This window comes from Delphinus delphis, chromosome 3 (assembly GCF_949987515.2).
Source record: "Delphinus delphis chromosome 3, mDelDel1.2, whole genome shotgun sequence".
Lineage (NCBI taxonomy): Eukaryota > Metazoa > Chordata > Mammalia > Artiodactyla > Delphinidae > Delphinus > Delphinus delphis.
In genome coordinates, this window is record NC_082685.1 from 130584537 (window position 1) to 130605722 (window position 21186).

The window sequence follows — 21186 nt, forward strand, 5'->3', positions numbered from 1 at the left end:
GGATGACAGTACAAGAGCAAGAAAACACTGTGATCCTGAAGTGGAGGCTTGAAGTTCAGAAAAACATGGACAGAAAAGTTTAGGGATTGAGAAGTAGAAATTCAAAGACTTTGGAATTTTGAAGATGATTTATTAAGCTTCAACTGAGGAGTAGAAATGTTGAAGGCAATGATGGTGGTCAGTAACTGATATTTATTGACAGCTAACTATAAATCCTGTTTCTTCAAGTGCTTTACATTATTTCATTTAATTCTTACAGCAATCATATAAAGTAGGTAACTAATATTAAATGTGCATTTTACAGATGAGAAAACTGAGGCAGACAGAGATTACCAAGATCAAGATACTGGTCAAGATCACAGAGCTAGTGAGTGATTAAAGATGGGATTCAAACCCAGACTATCAGACTCTAGAATCTAAACTCCTGGCAATTATTTACATTGCTATGAACAGATATATTGTCATAATGCTAGGAGGATAAGAAGGAATGCTTTATATGTTAGACAACTCTATACTACCTAGCATGATCTATCAGGCCTATCAGAAAAAAAAAATTTGTCTTCTAAAATTTCTTTAATTGAAGATGTGCCCATATTAGCATAGAAGACTGTGCTAAGTACCCAGAGGCATATAAAGCTTAAAGGTTGGTAGAAGACAGTCTACTATTTAAGATTTTTATCATAGTAATTTTTATATTGATTACATGTTGAAATGTATTTTGGACATATTGAGCTAAATAAAAATCTTATTAAAATTAATTTCACCTGTTTCTTTTCACTTTTTTTTTTTTTTTTTTTTTTGCAGTATGCAGGCCTCTCACTGTTGTGGCCTCTCCCGTTGCGGAGCACAGGCTCCGGACGTGCAGGCTCAGCGCCCATGGCTCACGGGCCCAGCCGCTCTGTGGCATGTGGGATCTTCCCGGACCAGGGCACGAACCCGTGTCCCCTGCATTGGCAGGCGGACTCTCAACCACCGCGCCGCCAGGGAAGCCCTTCACTATTTTTTTAAGGTGGCTACTAAAGAATTTAAAATTACATAAGTGGCTTGTATTATATTTCTACTGGATAATGCTGTTCTATATCTTTTTCTACATACTTTAAAAGAATACAGATATCCATGTCTGTAAATGAATAAATACATAGGTACAGGGGCTTTTCCCACAGAAGTGAGGTCAGCTTCCTTTTCCACTCCATACAATTAGGACTTCTTTTCCAAAAAGTACATATAAATTTACCTCATTTTTTTAAAATGGCCATGTTGATACCCACTGTGTGGATATGCATAATTCATGTATCTAATTTTCTACTGATGAACACTGAGGTTGTTTACATTCATTTGCTTTTTCAAACAATGCTACAAGAACATCCTTGTACTGCCTCACTTTGTAGTTTCAGTCCGAGAGGACCGGAAAGCTGAATCAGAGGGTATGAGCACTTAAAATGTTGAGAGTTGAGGGGTCAGATTTTGAAGGCTTCCTAGGCAGGGCTAAGGAATGTCAAATTTATCCTGCAGTCACTAGGAGGTCAGGAGGTCATTAACAAAAAAAAGACTTGTTTTTTTTCCCCTAAGTTGTTAACTCTTTGTAGTTTTCTTTCATTAAGAAATGCAATACAAGGGCTTCCCTGGTGGCACAGTGGTTGAGAGTCCGCCTGCTGATGCAGGGGACACGGGTTCATGCCCCGGTCCGGGAAGATCCCACATGCCGCGGAGAGGCTGGGCCCATGAGCCATGGCCGCTGAGCCTGCACGTCCGGAGCCTGTGCTCCGCAATGGGAGAGGCCACAACAGTGAGAGGCGCACGTACTGCAAAAAAAAAAGAAAAAAAAAGAAATGCAATACAAGCACATTACAGACAATGGGGGGCGGGTGGGAGTATGATTACCTACTATAATCTCACTGCCCAAACACAACCACTTAAGGTTTTCCTTTCAGTCTTTTCTGGTGTGCGTTTTTACTTTTGCTAAATTGTAATCATAGTCCACAACGATTTTAGGTCCTACTTTTTAAATTTAATGTTCCTGTATAAGCATTTTTTCCATGTATTGCAGTCTTCATAACAAGTTTATTTAGCCTGTCTTTCAACCAGACACTAGGGCCTTTTTGTTATATTTGAGTGGCTCAGATAATGCCTTTCTCTGTGGCTTCAAACCACCTTCCCTGTGGATACTTTCCAGTCATCACTCAACCAAACTCAAGTCTTTCTGTTCCTGTGTTGAAACGGTTAAGGATGATTCTGGTGGTCAGGTACGGAGTAAATGGAAGCAGGGAGGGAGCTGCTGCAATGGTCCCGGTGATAGATGAGGCCAGGATGACAACTGAGTATACTCAAGCTTTTTGTGTCTCAGTTTCCTCATCTTGAGAAGAAACCTTCATGGTGGGCCACAGCATGGTGTGCTACATGTTCACTGAGAACACACCTGCTGTGCCCAACATGGCACAGGGCCACATCATGCTAGTTCACAAAAAGCTAGAAAGGGGCAGTGCTGTAAAACTATGAACTGAACACATTACTCTATTAAGCCAAGAAGTTTCTACCTATATTATTTATTCAATAAATACTAGGCATCTACTTTATAAAAATAGATCATTATGGGAAATATGGAAGAGTACAAATAAGCTTAAATGAAACACCTGAGCCTAAGGAGCTTAAAATCTAGTTTGTGAGACAGGAAGACAAACATGATTAAAGTAGCATGTGATAAAAGCTGAAAAAGCATAATAGCAAGGAGTTATAAACTTCAAGGAGGAAGCGACATTTGTATATACAAAAGATTCTAGTTGAAGAGAAGTAGATAGTGGAAAGAAATGTATTCATTTCAAAAAGCTTTTTCTAAATTCATTATTCAGAATGGCTGTAAGAATGCTTTTACTGGTTAGAGAATATAGCTAGTTAGCCTAAAAAGGTGAACTGCTACTTCATACCACTAGGATGGCTATAATTAAAAATACAGATGAAACAAATATTAGTGAAGATGTGGAGAAACTGGAACTTTAATATATTGCTGGTGAGAATGTAAAATGGTGCAGCCACTTTGGAACACAGTTTGGCAGTTTCTCAAAAAGTTAAACATAGAGTTAAACACAGAGTTACTCACTGACCTGCAATTCTACGCCAATTCCATCCAGGGGAAATGAAAAGATATGTCCACACAAAAATGTGTACATAAATGTTCATAGCAGGATTATTCATAATAGCCAAAAAGTGGAAAAACTCCAAATGTTCATCAACTGATGAGTGGTTAAACAGAATGTGGTATATATATACAATGGAATATTTTTCGGCCATAAAAAAGAATAAAATACAAATTCTGCTACATCATGGATGAATCTTAAAGATATTAGCTAAGTGGAAGAAGGCAAACACAGAGGCCACATATTGTATGATTTTTTTAATATGAAATCTCCAGAATAGGCAAATCCATAGAGGCAGAAAGGAGATTTGTAGTTGCCAGCGGCTGGAGGGTAGGGAAAGGGGGAGGGACTGCTAATTGGTATGTGGTTCCTTTTTGGGGTGATGAGAATGTTCTAGAATTAGATAGTGGTTATAGTTGCAGATATCTGTGAATATACTAAAAACCACTGAATTCTATGCATTAAAAGGGTGAATGCTATGTTATGTGAATGACATCTCAAAGTGATCAACTTTTTTTTACTGGTAAGAGTTGATAGTTTACTTAAAAGATAGCTAGACATTTTCCTGTTTTAGCTGATGAAACCAATAGGAAAAGAAAATGAAAAATATATACTCACTTATATAGTGAAATGCTTAGAATTCTATGATAAAAGAGTTTCTGCCATACCTGTGCTTTTTTTTCACAAAGCGTATACACAGTTTCCAGATTTGGATCATTGTGAAGTGGATGAGAATACATTCGATGCTCAAAAGCCTCTACTTTCTGGATGACTTTTTTCAGTCCTTGATCTTGAATGCCCATGTCATCAATAGGATCTAATAAGGGAACACCATCAGGAAAACGTTTCTGAACTTCCTGAAACAAAATATTTAAAATTCATTTTTCATCTTACATACAAAATTAGTTAAGACTAAATAATTCCTTTTATGTTTTTTCTATGTACAGACATGTATTACAATTTATTAATAATTCTAATATTTAAAGTTTAATAGTTATGGATGCAGCACAACTTATTGATATAGCCCATTACTGTATATTTAGGTTGTTGTAACTTCTTGCCATTATAAATAATCCTGTATTGAACATCTCAAGTGTAAATGTTTTCAATATTCTGATTACTTCTTTGGGGCTGATTCCTAGGGAGGGCACTACTGAGCTGAAAGATATAAATTTTCAAAGGGTCCAGATTCCCATCACTAAATTTTTTTGTAACATGATTTGACTATTAAATATAATGAACATGTGAGTTCAGGGAAGAGATAGGTCACTACAGGCTGGTACCCCACTGGGAGACTTTCAGGGTCTTGGATAGGGCTTAAAGGTAAGATAGGATTTGGCCAGTTAGAAATAAAAAAAAAGTTGGGAGGGAGGAGTTACCCACAAAAACTTTTTATAAAACTGCCAAGAGAATTATTCATTTCAAGAAGCCCACCCATGGACCACAGCTTAAAAATTCCTACTGTACACTGAAAGCATCCTGCTTTCTCAGATTTTAGTACATAGCCTTCACTATATAGTAAATCCTTTTCAAATATTTATTGACTAACCAACTAACGAAGTGCCTTTTTATTTTCCTACCGGAAAATAAAATTTTCTATAAAATCTTAACTTTTCCTATTGAAAATAAGACTATTTCATCCATGTATTAACTATACTATGAAGTAGTTAAAAGTCCTGGCACATGATTTTATACATAAAACTTCTTTTTTTTTTTTTTTTTTTGGCGTTACGTGGGCCTCTCACTGTTGCGGCCTCTCCCGTTGTGGAGCACAGGCTCCGGACGCGCAGGCTCAGCGGCCATGGCTCACGGGCCCAGCCGCTCCGCAGCATGTGGGATCCTCCCGGACCGGGGCACGAACCCGTGTCCCCTGCATCGGCAGGTGGACTCTCAACCACTGCGCCAACACGGAAGCCCTATACATAAAACTTTAAAATACACTCTATAGTTATTTTCATTCATAACGAATAAAGCAAAACATATTTAACACAAAATAGTGGCCATGTTTTCCTCTGTGAGCCCTCCTTTAGCCTGACTTTGTTGCTAGATTCAAAGAGAGGACAGTCTACATATAGATCTGCTGCCACTATCTTTGTTAAAAATAACTGCCACTATTGGTAGTGTTTATAGGTTTTCTGAAAGAAAGCAATATATTTAACAGCAAATCAGTTGCCTTGTTATAAACCCTATTTATATTTACATAAAATTTATATTTAATTTATAAAATTAACGTGTATACCTGTATTGATTTTAAAACACTCTGTCTATTGTCCAGTGGTCGAAGGTCTTTAGGAATGTAAAGCCTAACACTGCTGATAGCGGACAGGAGATGCACCAACACTGGAACAACCTACCAACAGAAAAGTTATATATATATATATGTTACAACTAAAATTGAACCTGTTCAAATTCTGCCATTTCTTAAATTTAGCTTGAATTCTTAAAAGGAAACTGCATTTACAGTATGTGACAGGTATAATAAGTAGATAGTAATCATTGTGGAAGCTTATATCTTAGTAGAAACTATATTTAAAAAGTGAAAACAAATTCAAACCTTTAAGTAACAGGCAAACAAATGGTACATAAAAATAAGTGATTCCCTTAACACAGAATCCATATTTTATTCATTTTTGCACCCTCAGTACTTGCTACTTTTTGAATACCTAAAAGTACTATAGCACTACAGAGGAAGGAAAGACTCCTACTTAGGTCTATTTAGGTTTAGTTGGCCACGCAAGACTCATGTAATCTCTGGATGGGCCAGAATGAAGAGCTGAAGAGAGGTATTTCAAGCAGAGAAAACAGTATACTCCATTAGACATAATCTTGAAGAAAACCTATCTTCAAACTTTCTTCCATGCTTTCTCCTGACAAGAATACCCTTCCCTCACCACCAAAAATGCCATCTGCTTTCTTTAAATTTGCTCCCTTTAAATTCAGACTCTATAAACTGAGGAGAGGTTAACATTTTCACAGATCCAACTTTGTCAGTTTATTGGTCTCCTTACCTTTACACTGATCACCACTGGAAAAACAACTGTCATTCACTTGCTGATAACAAATATATTCACTCTGTTTTACTAAACAAAATGGTATAGTGGCTGAATGTGGGTTCTGGAGTCAAGACTGCCTGGGTTTGAATTCAGTCTTCAGTTAGTTGTGTGACCTTGATCAAGTCACCTAGAGTTTTAAGCTTCAGTCTCCCCATTTAAAAAATGAGGATAAACAACGGAACAGAACAGAGAGCCCAGAAATAAACCAACATACCTATGGTCAATTAATTTATGTCAAAGGAGGCAAGAATATACAATAGAGAAAAGACAGTTTCTTCAGCAAGTGATGTTGGGAAAGCTGGATGACTGCAATTAAATCAATGAAATAACAACACTCCTTACACCATATACAACAATAAACTCAAAATGGTTTAAAGACTTGAATATAAGACATGACACCATAAAACTCCTAGAAGAGAACATAGGCAAAACATTCTGACATAAATTGTAGCAATATTTTTTTCAGATCAGTCTCCCAAGACAAAAGAAATAAAAGCAAAAATAAACCAATGGGACCCAATTAAACGTGTATCTTTTAAGAACAAGCACCTTCTCCTGCATAGCCACAATATTATGAGATCACAGAAATTTAACAATAATACATCATCTAATACATAGTCCATATTAAAATCTCCCCAGCTGATCCAATAATGTCCTTTATAGACTACTAGCACTACTACTACGACTACCACCACCACCACCACTACTACTATTACGTTTGGAGCCAGGATACTACTACTATTACTTTTGGATTCAGGATTCAGCCAAGGATCATTTACCACATTTAGTTGTCAGGTCTCTTAGTCTTCTTTAATCTAGAATACTCTTCACCTTTTTTTGTTCTTTTATGGTATTAACATTTCATATAATTTCAAATTTAGAGAAAAATTGCAAGAATAGGATAAAAAGCTCCCACATACCTTTATTCAGATTCACCAATTATTTGTATTTTGCCCCATGTGCTACAACATCCTCTTTATATATTTATGTATATACATATACACAAACATACACACCCATACAACCACAGTACAAGTATTAAAAGAGGGAAATTAATGTAGATACACTGATATTATCTAATCGACAGTCCATATTAAAATTTCATCTACTTTCCCAATAATGTCTTTTGCCCTCCCTTCTCCCCCCACCACTCTATGGAGCAAAACTAGGATCATGCATTGAACCTAGCTATAATATTTCTTTGTTCTTCTTTAATCTGGAACAGTTCCTCAGTTCTTCTGTGACTCTCAAGACATTGACATTTTTGAATACTATAGGCCAGTTATTTTGTAGAACGATTCTCAGTTTAGGTTTGTGTTGTCATGAAGAATCATCAGACTCAGGTTATGCATTTTTGGCACAAGTGATTTTTTTCTTTGTTGGTCTCAGTCCATTGGTCAACATTACTGGATTGGTGACAGTAACTTTGATTACTTGATTAAAGTAACATCTGCTAGCATTTTCTACTATAAGTTACTACTTTCCCTTTCACAATAAATTTACAGGGAGATAAATTTATAAGAAATTGGGGCTTCCCTGGTGGCACAGTGGTTAAGAATCTGCCTGCCGATGCAGGAGATACGGGTTCACCCGGTCCGGGAAGATCCCACATGCCGCGGAGTGGCTGGGCCCGTGAGCCATGGCCGCTGAGCCTGCGCGTCCGGAGCCTGTGCTCCGCAACGGGAGAGGCCACAACAGTGAGAGGCCCGCGTACCGCAAAAAGAAAAAAAAAAAAAAAAAAAAAAAAAAAAAAAGAATCTGCCTGCCAATGCAAGGGACACGGTTCAAGCCCTGGCCTGGGAAGATCCCACGTGCTGCGGAGCAGCTAAGCCCATGTGCCACAACTACTGAGCCTGAGCTCTAGAGCCCGAAAGCCACAACTACTGAAGCCTGTGCGCCTAGACCCCATGCTCCGCAACAAGAGAAGCCATGACAATGAGAAGCCCGCACACCACAACAAAGAGTAGCCTCGGCTCGTCACAACTAGAGAAACCCACACGCACAGCACCAAAGACCCTACGCAGCCAAAAATAATATAAATAAATAAATAAATTTATTTATTTTAAAAATTTATAAGAAATTTATAGGGAGAGTCTTTGTAGACTTTGTAAGTATCCCATTCTTCATTAACCTTTTTTTTAAACATTTTTAAAATTAATTAATTAATTAATGGCCGCATTGGGTCTTCGTTGCTGCGTGTGGGCTTTCTCTTGTGGCGCATGGGCTTCTCATTGTGGTGGCTTCTCTTGTTGTAGAGCATGGGCTCTAGGCATGCAGGCTTCAGTAGTTTGTGGGCTCAGTAGTTGTGGCTCACAGGCTCAGTAGTTGTGGCGCATGGGCTCAGTTGCTCCACAGCATGTGGGATTTTCCTGGACCAGGGCTCAAACCCATGTCCCTGCAATGGCAGGCGGATTCTTAACTACGGCACCATCAAAGAAGTCCTTCATTAAACTTTCAACTCACTAGTTTTAACATCCATGGATTATTCTTGCCTGAGTCAAAAATTACTTATGGTAGTTGTCTAACGTTGACTCTTCTAACATCTCCATTCCTTCTACAGTATCTATTCTGAGTATATAAGCTTGTGGGTTCTTATTTTATTTTCACTTGATTATAATCTTTTACTATCATTATTTTTATTCTCAAACTGTCAAATTCACTTTTAAAGAAGACATTATGTGGACTGAATTGGCTTTTGAGCCGCCAATTTGTGATCTATACAAATCCTAGATACCTGGGCTGGCTGGAAAGAGAAGACTCAGGACGTGAAAAACTGTCAATGATGTACCAGGTAGCCAACACCCAGAGGGAGAAATACACTATTTTTCTGTACTGAGGTACACGTACACAATCCAAAATGGCAGAAAAATTAAAAATAATTCACTTGACTTTAGAGAAGAAGTGTATGCTTTATGTACTTGCAGCTGAATTATGCACAAGTTGCATTATGCAGAAGTATTTCCTTGAAAACAGAATAAACACTATCTGTGAAGACCTGATTCAGAAGGAAGACAGAAACTACCCAATTTCTAATGCTGCTTCCTATAATAAGTTCCATCCAAGAAATGGTCAACTAAGTCTCACACTAATGACACGAAAGAAACTATAAAGGCCCTCCTACAAATGTCTCCTTAAGTACAAGAAAGGGAGATCCTAAGACTTAAGTTCTGTAAATAAGAACTTAAATGTTTAAAAACCAAATGAACAGTTGCCATGAAATTATAAATCTCTACACTCACAAGGATTTAAAAACATGCTATAATATTTGCATTGTGCAGTTGATTCAACTTTCTAAACCTAATAACCTTTATAAAAGAACTTAGAATTCAGGCTTATCATGATGCAACATCGGTCTATATAAATCCAAATAATCGCGAGGGCAATTATTAGAAAAGCGTGAGAATACCAACAGTAAGGAGTATTTTTATTCTTAGACCTTTTTCTTTGCAAGTTTGTCATAAATCAATTTCCCCTTTTAAGATAAGCAAATGATAAGGTAAATAATATCAGAAGTCAGTACATTTTAAGTCAATACAATCTTTAAGTCAATACACTCTAAGTAAATTTCGACCAATGTCATCTCTTCAATTAAGACTGTCAGCTAAAACACAATATGATTTTTGAATTTTTCATCTAAATCAGAATGATGTTTTTTGAACCAACTGAATTTTAATCCAGTCAAGGCAGACAAAGTTATTCAAACCAATGTGATTTTTATTAAATTTTAGATTTACAAAAATTAAATTTGGGTCTTGATCTAATTTAAAAGCTGACTAATGTAATAATCTATTGAATGTAATAGATGCTTTCTCTAAGTTTATCCAGAAGAATGCCAGTGAAAATGGTGGAGGCAAAGACCTCCAAAAATCCTCTTCCCCATAAAAGCATTGGGAATACTGGCAATTGTCAAAATCAACTTCTTCAGAACTCTGGAAATTAAACAAAGGCTTGCACCAATCCAAGGAGCGTTTAATTAAAAAAAAACCCAAACCAAAGAATTGGATGCTTTGCAGTGTTTTAACTTACTTTACTCCCTCTCCCACTCAGCTCCACAGTAGTCTTGAAAACCAAGAGCCTGCAATCACTGAATATCAGTCTGGCAGCCACCGGAAGGGAGAGAACAGGGTTGAAATGACTTCAAAAGGCCATTCCCAGAGACCCAGAGAACTGTCAGTATTTCACCTGTTTGGTGGTCCCGTAGAAGACTCTATTCATTCACAAGGAGGTCATTACTTGATCTGACCCAGGGCTTGCCCAGTGCAAACAACCTTTTCCCTACTGGCATCTGTTAAAAATAGTAAGAGGCTGGGCTTCCCTGGTGGCGCGGTGGTTGGGAGTCCGCCTGCCGATGCGGGAGACAAGGGATCGTGCCCTGGTCCGGGAAGATCTCACATGCCGCGGAGCTGCTGGGCCCGTTAGCCATAGCCAATGAGCCTGCACATCCGGGGCCTGTGCTCCGCAACGGGAGAGGCCACAACAGTGAGAGGCCCGCGTACCGCAAAAAAAAAAACCCAACAACAACGAAAAGAAAAACAAACAAAAAAGGTGTACTGTTACAAATTAAAATCAGATTTTTAAAATTTTAAATACACTTTCAACATATTTAAAAATAGCTGATTTAAACTCTATTAAGTGCAGTAGCTGGACTTCCTCAGTGACAGTTTCTGTTAACTGCTCTTTTTCCCTGTATATGGGAAAAAAGGGGCCCATGACTTATTATTAATATCTGCCATGAGAGAAGGAGAATGTTGTGATGCATGCCACATATTTGCCATTCCAACTTCAACTTTCCCACAAACCAAAGCCTGTTATGACAAGTATCATTAACAATGACATTTCCTAAAAGACCTAGCCAATACAACATATACTTAAAGCAGTGTTTAAAAAAAAATTTCAGTATGATATTACTCTTCAAATAGATACTTGGACTCTCCACAGTAAGGCTTACCTACAATTATTCTATATTAATTATTTTAAAATGAAATAAAATAGGAGCCATTTAAGTAATATGTGTATCTCATGTGGCAAGCTGAATGTTTTGCATTTAATTAAAAGCACATGTAAATTAATGAAAAAGTTCTACCTAAGTTTCCTATCAAAACACTGGCTCATTATTTTCAATCATTATTTTCACAGGAATGTAATAAACAATATGGATGGAATAAAGTGTAAAATGATACAATCGTAAAATAATGATAAAACATCTTTTTTAGCTCAGGTAAATTCCAGCTTCATGTGAAAATTTAAATGATTAAATTCTCTTTATCTTTCACTTTGTCACTAATTACCTTGCCATAATTTGATAAGAAGATTAATCATCCTACTGGTGTTAGATGGCTTTCACATACCTTGAAAACTTCCAATTAGGAAATCATGACAGTATGTTCAATATAATCACATATAGGAAAGCTAGTGATTATAAATAATGTACAAAATATCTGAAATCTGAAAATGAAAAATAAAGTACAAACCTGCATCTCTCCTTTCTCATCAGATTTAGCTGGTTTTGCAGCCTCAGTAGCTGAATTTTTCAAGCTCTCTTTGCTACAGCGCAGAAGTACTTCCACTACATATAAAGGATCCAGTTCACCAGAATTAGGCTAGAAAAAAACAGGATAAAAGAAGTTTATTAATTCTTAAAAACTGGCACACAATTTTTTTTTTTTTGTGACACGCGGGCCTCTCACTGTTGTGGCCTCTCCCGTTGCGGAGCACAGGCTCCGGACGCGCAGGCTCAGTGGCCATGGCTCACGGGCCCAGCCGCTCCGCAACATATGGGATCTTCCCGGACCAGGACACGAACCCGTGTCCCCTGCATCAGCAGGTGGACTCCCAACCACTGCGCCACCAGGGAAGCCCCTGGCACACAAATTTTAAGTTCCATGTGTACAGGAACTATGTTCTCAGTATTTAGCACTATGACTTACGTAATGCACAATAAATGTTAATTTCATGAAATGAAGCCTGTCTCTTTTCATCCTTCAACATGCTCCACTGGATGAAAAAACACAGAAATTACTTGACACTTACAAATTTAAATGTCATGATCACTGTCAACTGATATGCCATTTTAAGTTTCTAATGATTGGTTTATAATTTTATTTCATGTTATGCCAGAATTAGAAAAAGAAACCAAAGGAATTATCAGTATCAGAAAATGAGTATGTTATCTTCAAATAACCTTAATTAAATAAGATGAAAAATATATTCAGAGCAGATTATTTTATTGCTTAGTATACTGGCACCTCTACTCTGTGATTTCACATCATTTCATTAAAAGTCTTTCAGTCTTTTATATTCTCTAATAAAAACATGATTCTCAAAGACCTAACACTAATCACATCTTCTGCACTATGACAATTTATGTTTGAGAGCAACATTTTTCGAACAGTAATAGAAGACTTTTTTCTTCAGTAAAGAATTCCTCTTTGCTTTTTAATATTTGAATAATCTCTTTTGCATAAAATTAGATACAGGGACAAGTTTTTTTAAAAAACTGAAGTATAGTTGATTTACAATGTTGTGTTAATTTCTGCTGCACAGCAAAGTGATTCAGTTATACATATACATACTTTTTTATATTCTTTTCCATTATGGCTTATCACAAGATATTGAATATAGTTCCCTGTGCTATACAGTAGGACCTTGTTGTTTATCCATTCCATATATAGTAGTTTGCAACTGCTAACTCCAAACTCCTATTCCATCCCTCCCCAGACCACAAGTCAGACTATAAGTCTGTTCTCTATGTCTGTGAGTCTGTTTCTGTTTCTCAGATAGGTTCACTTGTGTCATATTTTAGATTCCACATATAAGTGATACCATATGGTATCTTTCTCTTTCTGACTTACTTCACTTAGTATGATAATCTCTAGTTCCATCCATGTTGTTGCAAATGGCATTATTTTGTTCACTATTTTGTTTTTGTTTTTAATGACTGAGCAGCATTCCATTGTATCAATATATATACCACATCTTTATTCATTTATCTGTCAATGGATATTTAGGTTTCCATGTCTTGACTATTGTGAATAGTGCTGCTATGAACATAGGGGTGCATGTAACTTTTTTAGTTATAATTTTGTTTGGATATATGCCCAGGAGTGGGATTGCTGGATCATATGGCAGGCAACTCTAGTTTTTTGAGGAACCTCCATACTGTTTTCCATAGTGGCTGCACCAATTTACATTCCACCAACAATGTAGGCAGGTGCCCCTTAAGGGAGAGTTATTTTGATTGAGAGGGAAACATGGCAAGAAGTGATGACTTGTTCTCCTCCCACCCACCCTGCACAGTTCCTGTGCAAAAGTGAAAAACTGTCAAGAAATGACCATGAATCCATTCCTACAATCTGTAATAAAACTATCCATTTGCCTCAGAATAGTAAAATATATTTCCAAAACAAACCAAAAATACAATCATAATTATCTTAAACTTCTCAGTACAAATTTCCTCAAAGAAAGCATAAGCTCCATTTTCCAATTCAAAAAGAAAACTAGTTTTTTCTCAGCACATATTTTTATTCAAAATGTTTTTTTTGTTTGTTTTTTCTTTTTGCGGTACGCAGGCCTCTTACTGTTGTGGCCTCTCCCGTTGCGGAGCACAGGCTCCGGACGCGCAGGCTCAGCGGCCATGGCTCACGGGCCTAGCCGCTCCGCGGCATGTGGGATCTTCCCGGACCAGGGCATGAACCCGTGTCCCCTGCATCGGCAGGCGGACTCTCAACCACTGCGCCACCAGGGAAGCCCAAATATGGTTATTTTTAAAGAAGTTTTAAAACATTTTTCAGCTTGATACAGATTCAAAGACAGTATTTTCAATTAGACTTGTATCTGCAAAGATTATGTGTGTGTGTACACACACACACATGCATATATATATATATCTATATATATATCTATCTATCTATCTATCTTAGTTAATACAAAATGAGTTTTAAAATGAGGTGAATAGTATGACCAACTGTTAACTCTTCCAAGGGGCCAAGAACCATAAGGAGAATCAGTGATTAAAATATTTAGCTTTCCAGAGGGGAAAAACCCCTCTAAGTAAGATGCATTTCACAATATGATGAATAAATTAACTACAAGGTGTTATAGGACATACGAGTATTTGGACAAAAATAACCTAAGATTTATGAAGAACCTTTAATGTGTCTAGACAATCTAGAACTCTGTTATTGGGTTTAATTCCAATTCTGTAGATTTTATTTATAAACTTAATATTCTCCCTATCATCTCATACATAATTATCTTTGTAGAACTACCAAAACCATTTACAACATCACAGAGGTACTTCAAGTGTTACTATGGAAACTCTTGAAAGCATTCTTTATTGTAGCATTAAATGAAAACTTGCTGTTAAATTTATTTCCTAAAATGATAAAACTTTTCTCAGCAAACTTTCTAGTTCTGTACTTTGGTAAAGGTGGGTCAACAATATCAACCTTCACATAAGAGAAATATAATTTTGATAATCTCAAGATTATAAAATGTAAAGAAACAAATACAAAATAAATATTGACAATGCATTTGTATCTCCTTAAAATGCTTCAAAATATTTTCTTCATCAGTATGTACTTTCCCTCTGTGGACAAAGAATGTCATGTCACCTGCCAAAGAATGCTGCAGCCATCAGCCACTGAAGCCACCCCTGATGGTGCATCCTGAGGGGAACTCAGGATCAAGATAAACAGGCTGCCTGCCATCAAGCTATCAGCCTCCGCAGCCACCCCCAATGGTACACTCTGAGGGGATACAGGATGGAGAAAAACAGGGCAGTTAAGGTGCATATCAAAGGAACAACTTCAATAAGCCCAGACGCTTACATCTTCCGATACACATAAAAGTGTTAAATTCATTAACTTGAGGTGTCTGGTTTTCTTTAATTAACTGTAATCTTTTGATGTTCTGACCACCTAGTTTTTGTTTGTCTGCAAAAAATCCTATATATCCTGGCTCCTCCCTTACCTCTTCAAAACAGTCCCTCAAAGCTATCTGAGAGGCTGTTTCCCGGGCTTAAAGTCTCAGAAAGTCTGCCGAATAAAACATAATTCTCAACTTTTAGGTTGTGCAATTTTTTTCAGTCGACCGTTTGGGCGACTAACAAAGTGACCCAGAGTAGACTTCTGTCCTTTGCCTGAACTCTATGAGGATCTGGAGCCTTGGTACCAGCTGAGGCCACTTGGGCCTGTCTGCCTCCTCGGAGAGTCCAGACAAATTTGGGTGAGTCTCTCTCCTGGTTCTCGAATCTCCTAAGTCTCTTCTTTGGAGGAGCAGGTTATCTTTGAAACTTTGTTTCAAGAAGAGGTACCTGGTTTACCCTCAGTTGAAAGATACTGGGGAGATTTTTACTCAGTTTAGACAATGAGCAGGTTAACCTCAGTTGAAAGACACTGGGAAGACTTTGCTCAGCTGAAAGACACTGAGTAAGGTTGGAGTGCGTAAATTAGGTAGAAGACTGGCTTGTTGTTTTTCCTTGAATTGGCTACTTTAACATGAGGTATCTCATGAGGTATCTCATGAGAGCTTTCTGCTCCAAAAAAGGAACATCTCCTCCCAGGTGGCAACGGCTTTTTCAGGCAACTAAGACGCTTGTGGGAGTGGTGGAGGCAAGCCCTCATAATATGCAGCTGCCCCTACAGGGAAACCCACTCACTTTAATTAAAAATTTGCTCTGCAGGGGATATGCATAAGAGTTGGTCACTCCATGATCTGAGCACCCACAGTGGTCTCAGGATACTGAAGGGAAAAACTGAGACACGTAAGAGAGCTAAAACAGCTCCAGGGTAAAACCTAGAGGAGTTAAGCTCACAAACTGCACCCTGGCCCACCACAGGATTGTCACTAGCTACTTTATCTCAACAAACTGACCTCAGAACAGGGAATAAAACTTTCAGAACAAAAGGAGTGACAAATTACCAGGTTTATGTACATACAAAACTTACAAGTACTTCAATTGGGGATTAAAGGAAATCTTGCCCTGAAAATGACTAAGATGGGGGTTCTTTTATTGCATATGCAGTTAAGTTAGAGAAATCCAGCTTGATAAAACATATTTTCAGAATTCTGACCGTAAAGGAAAAGCCCTTTTAGTGGGAACTTGCATTTAACTTTCCGCGTCTTTGAGAGGTAAATGTTCTACCCAATCTTCTTCAGCATTGTGTGTGTGTGTGTGTGTGTGTGTGTGTGTGTGTGTGTGTGTGTGTTTTGAGAACTTGGTCTCTGCCATCCATAAAGTACACATATGGTGTCCATTTTGCAGCCCACTGAACAAAGTGGGATTCTGAGCAATCTTCTGACTGTGCCAACTTTCAGGGGGCTTTCTGCCGTCTTAACCTTCCAGCCTGTACAACAAAGGTCTTTTACTATTTTGGGGAGTAAATTTTCTGGATTTTGTTTAGGTGGCTTCCTTCACACTGTCTTGTGGGCATGCCTCTTGCATTTTATTGGTTTGAGTCCGTATTAAGATATATCTCGTTAATGGCCAGATGATGGATCTTTTAAATTTGAGAAACTTCTAAACTGGTAAATTTTTAGAGCTTTCATTATAAACAGTTCTATTGGTACCTATGAAAAAATCAAATCAGAAGGTAGAAAAAGATAAAATGATTAAACTGAGAACTCCTTTAATTTAACCCAAACAAACGAAAAGAAAACATGGCTTGGGAAGCTTTATTTATGCGCTCTGCTTTCCCTTCATGGGTCTTACAGATGCTAATAAACACACTAGGATAATTCATGTTAATTAGGTTAACAGGAAAGTAAGAAAAAAACTGAAGAGAAAGTCTAGAGACTTCTTCAAAAAAAAGGTAGAAATTTTAAAGGGCATCGTCCCAAATAGATAAAGAAAATTTTACATGGTTATTTTAAAATAGAATAAATAAAATGGATGTCAATGGGATTAAAACAAAAGGTTCTGATATAACACTACCTAAGATTGGATGCGTCAAAGGGATCCCCCTATTGGTCCCCAACATTAAAGGGCTCCAAACGAGTCCGGGGTAAAAAAAAGTCTGAAAAAATTGCACTGAGATAACTGACCAACAATTGCTTGGGCCAATTAATCAACTTAAAAAAAAAATCAACAAAGGGGCCTGAGTCCTTTGCCTCAACATCTCATTGGGAATCCCAAAGCCTTTTATATAAAAACAGATTAAATGGTTGGGATAAAAAGAAAAGTTTCTGGACTCCTTATAAGACGAAGGTGTGTTGACAGTGTCCTAATACAAACTGAAGTTAAAGGTACAAAAGTTGACAGAACTGAGATAAAGTTTATAAAATTTGATATATTTAAATAGATCTTATATAAGACGGTTACATCTCTTTTGCCTAATTATATTGTGAGATAGACATGTTTCATTGCGGAATGCTTCCCCTGCCTGGACAGGGCATATAAATCTGCCCTTCAGACAATATTAATTAAACATACTAACAGAAACCAGTAGGGTTACCTGAACCCACACAGTAAAAGGAACACTTAAATACCTTAAACTCTAGTGAAAGCCAACAAGCAGCAAGTAAAATTGTGAACTGTTTGTCATACCAGCATTTCCTAATTGGAATATTCCATAAACTCTAGAAATATTCATCTTCTTTCCTCAATATGGTACAAGACTGGGAGCTAATATTCAGGGGCTAATAAGAAGAATAAAGATTTTGCTCTGGGTCTAACCTATGCAATCAGAAAGGGGGTCTCTGTTAAATGCCTTATGCAAGCCTTTGAAAGCAAGATAAATTGAACCCTAAAGCTCTAGAACATAGAACTCAATTTTCAGTTTGGTTGGAAATCTTCTGATATTAAAAAAAAAAGCAAATTAAAGAAAATATAGTTGGGCAAATCAATCTTTAATATCATTTTGGCAGAAGACCAGTTCTTCAGAGAATTAAAAGCAACTGTCTTTGTCTTGTAAATCTCTACGAATTAGAAATGTAAATACAGCCCACAGTGACTTGAAAGTGAGTCAAATTAGTTCAGTCTGGTAAAACCTGAAACCTAGAAGAAAAAGGCCACGGGGTGGGGGAGGTAGGACTTTTTAAGCTCAAGTCTCTGGAAAGGCTCCCTCACCCAAAATCTAATTCATAGCCTCCTTAACAGTTTATCAAGGACAAATACAAATCTTAAAAGTCTTTTCCACAAATAGTGAAGCCCTACTCATGTCAGCAAATTTAACTTATTCCAACTGTTATTTATAAACTAGTAAGTTTATATTTTAATACCTGATTCTTAACTAACTTTTTAAAGTGAAGCTGTGAGATCTCTGACTTTGTCTGTTTATATGTATGTGTGTACATTATATATATGAGATGTCTCTACCTCTGGAAAACATTACCAAAATTAAACTTATAAAAGAGTTCTACTTAATTGACTTAAAAGTAAGTGCTTATAAACTAAATATTTCTAAATATAAAAGAAACTGGGGGCTTCCTTGGTGGCACAGTGGTTGAGAATCTGCCTGCCAATGCTGGGGACACGGGTTCGAGCCGTCTGGGAAGATCCCACATGCCGCGGAGCAACTGGGCCCGTGAGCCACAACTACTGAGCCTGCGCGTCTGGAGCCTGTGCTCCGCAACAAGAGGCCGCGACAGTGAGAGGCCCGCGCAATGCGATGAAGAGCGGCCCCCGCTTGCCGCAACTAGAGAAAGCCCTCGCACAGAAATGAAGACCCAACACAGCCAAAAATAAAAATAAATAAATTTATATATATAAAAAAAGAAACTGGCCAGAATGAATTTCAGGTTCACATGATCTAGGAAGTATCAATAGACATGTCTGACTTTTATTGTACCTAGGCTTACCGAAGATCAATAAATTCATGTTATTTCTGTTATATAGTTTGTCAGCAAGAAAAAATTTAACTTGGTATGATTTTCATAAGTTACAAAATAAAGGTAAATGAGATAAGAGTTTTCAGGTGAACTCTTTTAGGAATAATTATGCTTTGGGTATGTCTCTCTAAAATAGTTTTTCCAGATTTTTGGTAACTTGAGTTTTGCTAAGTTAAGTTAAATGATGGGAATGCACTGAATATCCAGGTTATTTCAAATAAGATAAAACACTGGAACATTAGTTGCTAAACAGGTCTAAATTTACCTACCTCTGTCTCCTTACAAAAGGGGACTAATTTGGATTTATTAGACACATCTTAAACCACATTGAGGGAAGAAATTATGCTATGAGAAGATGGATGTTTCTAGGTTATGGAATATTCCAACCAGGAAATGCTGGTATGACAAAAAGTTCACAATTACTTGCTGCTTGTTGGTTTTTTCTAAATATTAAGGTTTTTAAGGGTTAAAATTGTAATATGTAGTTAAAGTTACTAAAGATAAGAAGGGAAACATTTCCGTATGTAAGGAAAATGAAATGTATGCAAAAGAAGGCATGAGGAATGAAAATATATTTTGTTAAGGGGAAAGAATGTTTTGTCCTAGAGCCAGTTGTTTCTAGATGAAAAAATAAGGGACAAACTAATAAGAGTACAGAAAATTGTGGAAGGTTTGTAAAAGGAACCCTGAAAAGGAGTTTTGTCAGGCTGGGATTAGATTAAATGGTCAGGCTGGGATTAGATTAAATTTGATTATGTAAATGGATTTTGTTATCAAAAGTAGGCTGGTTCCTCTCTGTTAAGAGAACAGTTTTCTTGGAATACTGCTTTTGATAACAGATTGTATGAGTTTCTTTGCCTTTAAGTGATCTGTATTTGTTTGTGAAATCTTCTATCACTCTGGTTAGGTGAACAAGTATTGTTTCACAGTGATTTTACCAAGTGTTTTGAAACTTTTTGATATTTTTGACAAACTTCCCAAACATAAAATTCTAACTGAAGTTCTTTTGACCTCCAGCTAACTATAGGATGCTTCAAAGAAATTCTGAGACATCTCAGAAAGGAATGTTAAACTAATTAGGCTTATTTGGTATGTTAAATTACTTGAGGAGCATTGCCATTTACTGGAGATAAATCTTCTAAGGTTATACTGTATAAGTAAATGTCATTAGTGTAGATATCCCAAAATTTAATTCCTAAAATTCTGATATGCCCTGGTATAATGTTATAAGTCATAACTCATAATTATCTTAAAATGTTGTGTGTCACAGAAACACCCAAGTTTCTTGTCAATTGCACTGTAATCAGATCTTTAAACATGCCATTTTAAGTCTTGTCATTTATAGACAATCACTGTTTTACTCTGATGCTTTTAAAAAATGAAGATTCATAAAAGCAATCTTTGGTAAATATTGTTCCTTATAACTTTTAGGTCATACCCCTGAACTAGGTAAGAAATTACAAAACTTTAATAGAAAACCTGATGACTTCATCCAGATCAACAGGAATTAATTACATGGGACTAAATGAACTGATGTGATTTATAATTTTATGACTTTTCCTCAAATATACTGGCTTCTCAGTAAGTCCACCAAATAAAACATAATTCTCAGCTTTTAGGTTGTACAAATTTTTTAAGTTGATGCCTCTCTCTCTAGCAAACCCAACTGACAACAAAAATCTTTGAATTAGTATTCTGACCTAGATTACAAAACTAATAAAAATACAAAAAAATACTTCATATTTTTAGTGAACAAATGTAAAGAGCTCAGTGGAAAAATCAGTTTCACCATCAATTTAAGCAGAATAAAATGAATGTGTATCTCTCTATTCCCCATTCCATCTTTGCCTAAAAGAACTCTCATCAACTGGCACTATTTTTATACACAGATTAAGGACCAGTAGAGACAAATAATTAAGAAACCTATCCACAGTGTGTGTGTGTGTGTGTGTGTGTGTGTGTGTGTGTGTGTGTGTGTGTGTGTGTGTGTGTGTGTGTGTGTGTGTGTGTGTGTGTGTGTGTGAATGCAATTATATTCGCTACAATTTTTCTCCTTTAAAAATGTAAAACCTGTCAACTACCAGCATGACAGCATACAGAGCTCCACAAATCTACTCCCCAGCAAAACTGGAGAAAATTATAAAAACCCAACCATTTAAAGTCTCTGGAAATAG

General features: G+C 36.9%; 1 protein-coding gene across 1 annotated transcript in view; it reads right to left on the bottom strand.

Moving 5' to 3' along the window:
* MTREX (Mtr4 exosome RNA helicase) overlaps positions 1-21186 on the bottom strand; it is a 136842-nt gene that overhangs the window by 23957 nt on the left and 91699 nt on the right. Inside the window, exons 19-21 of the mRNA XM_060009488.1 lie at positions 11656-11784; positions 5371-5481; positions 3800-3988 (exon numbers count right to left, since the gene is read on the bottom strand). Coding sequence (XP_059865471.1) covers positions 3800-3988; positions 5371-5481; positions 11656-11784 — 429 coding nt within the window. The remainder of the gene's footprint in view (positions 1-3799; positions 3989-5370; positions 5482-11655; positions 11785-21186) is intronic.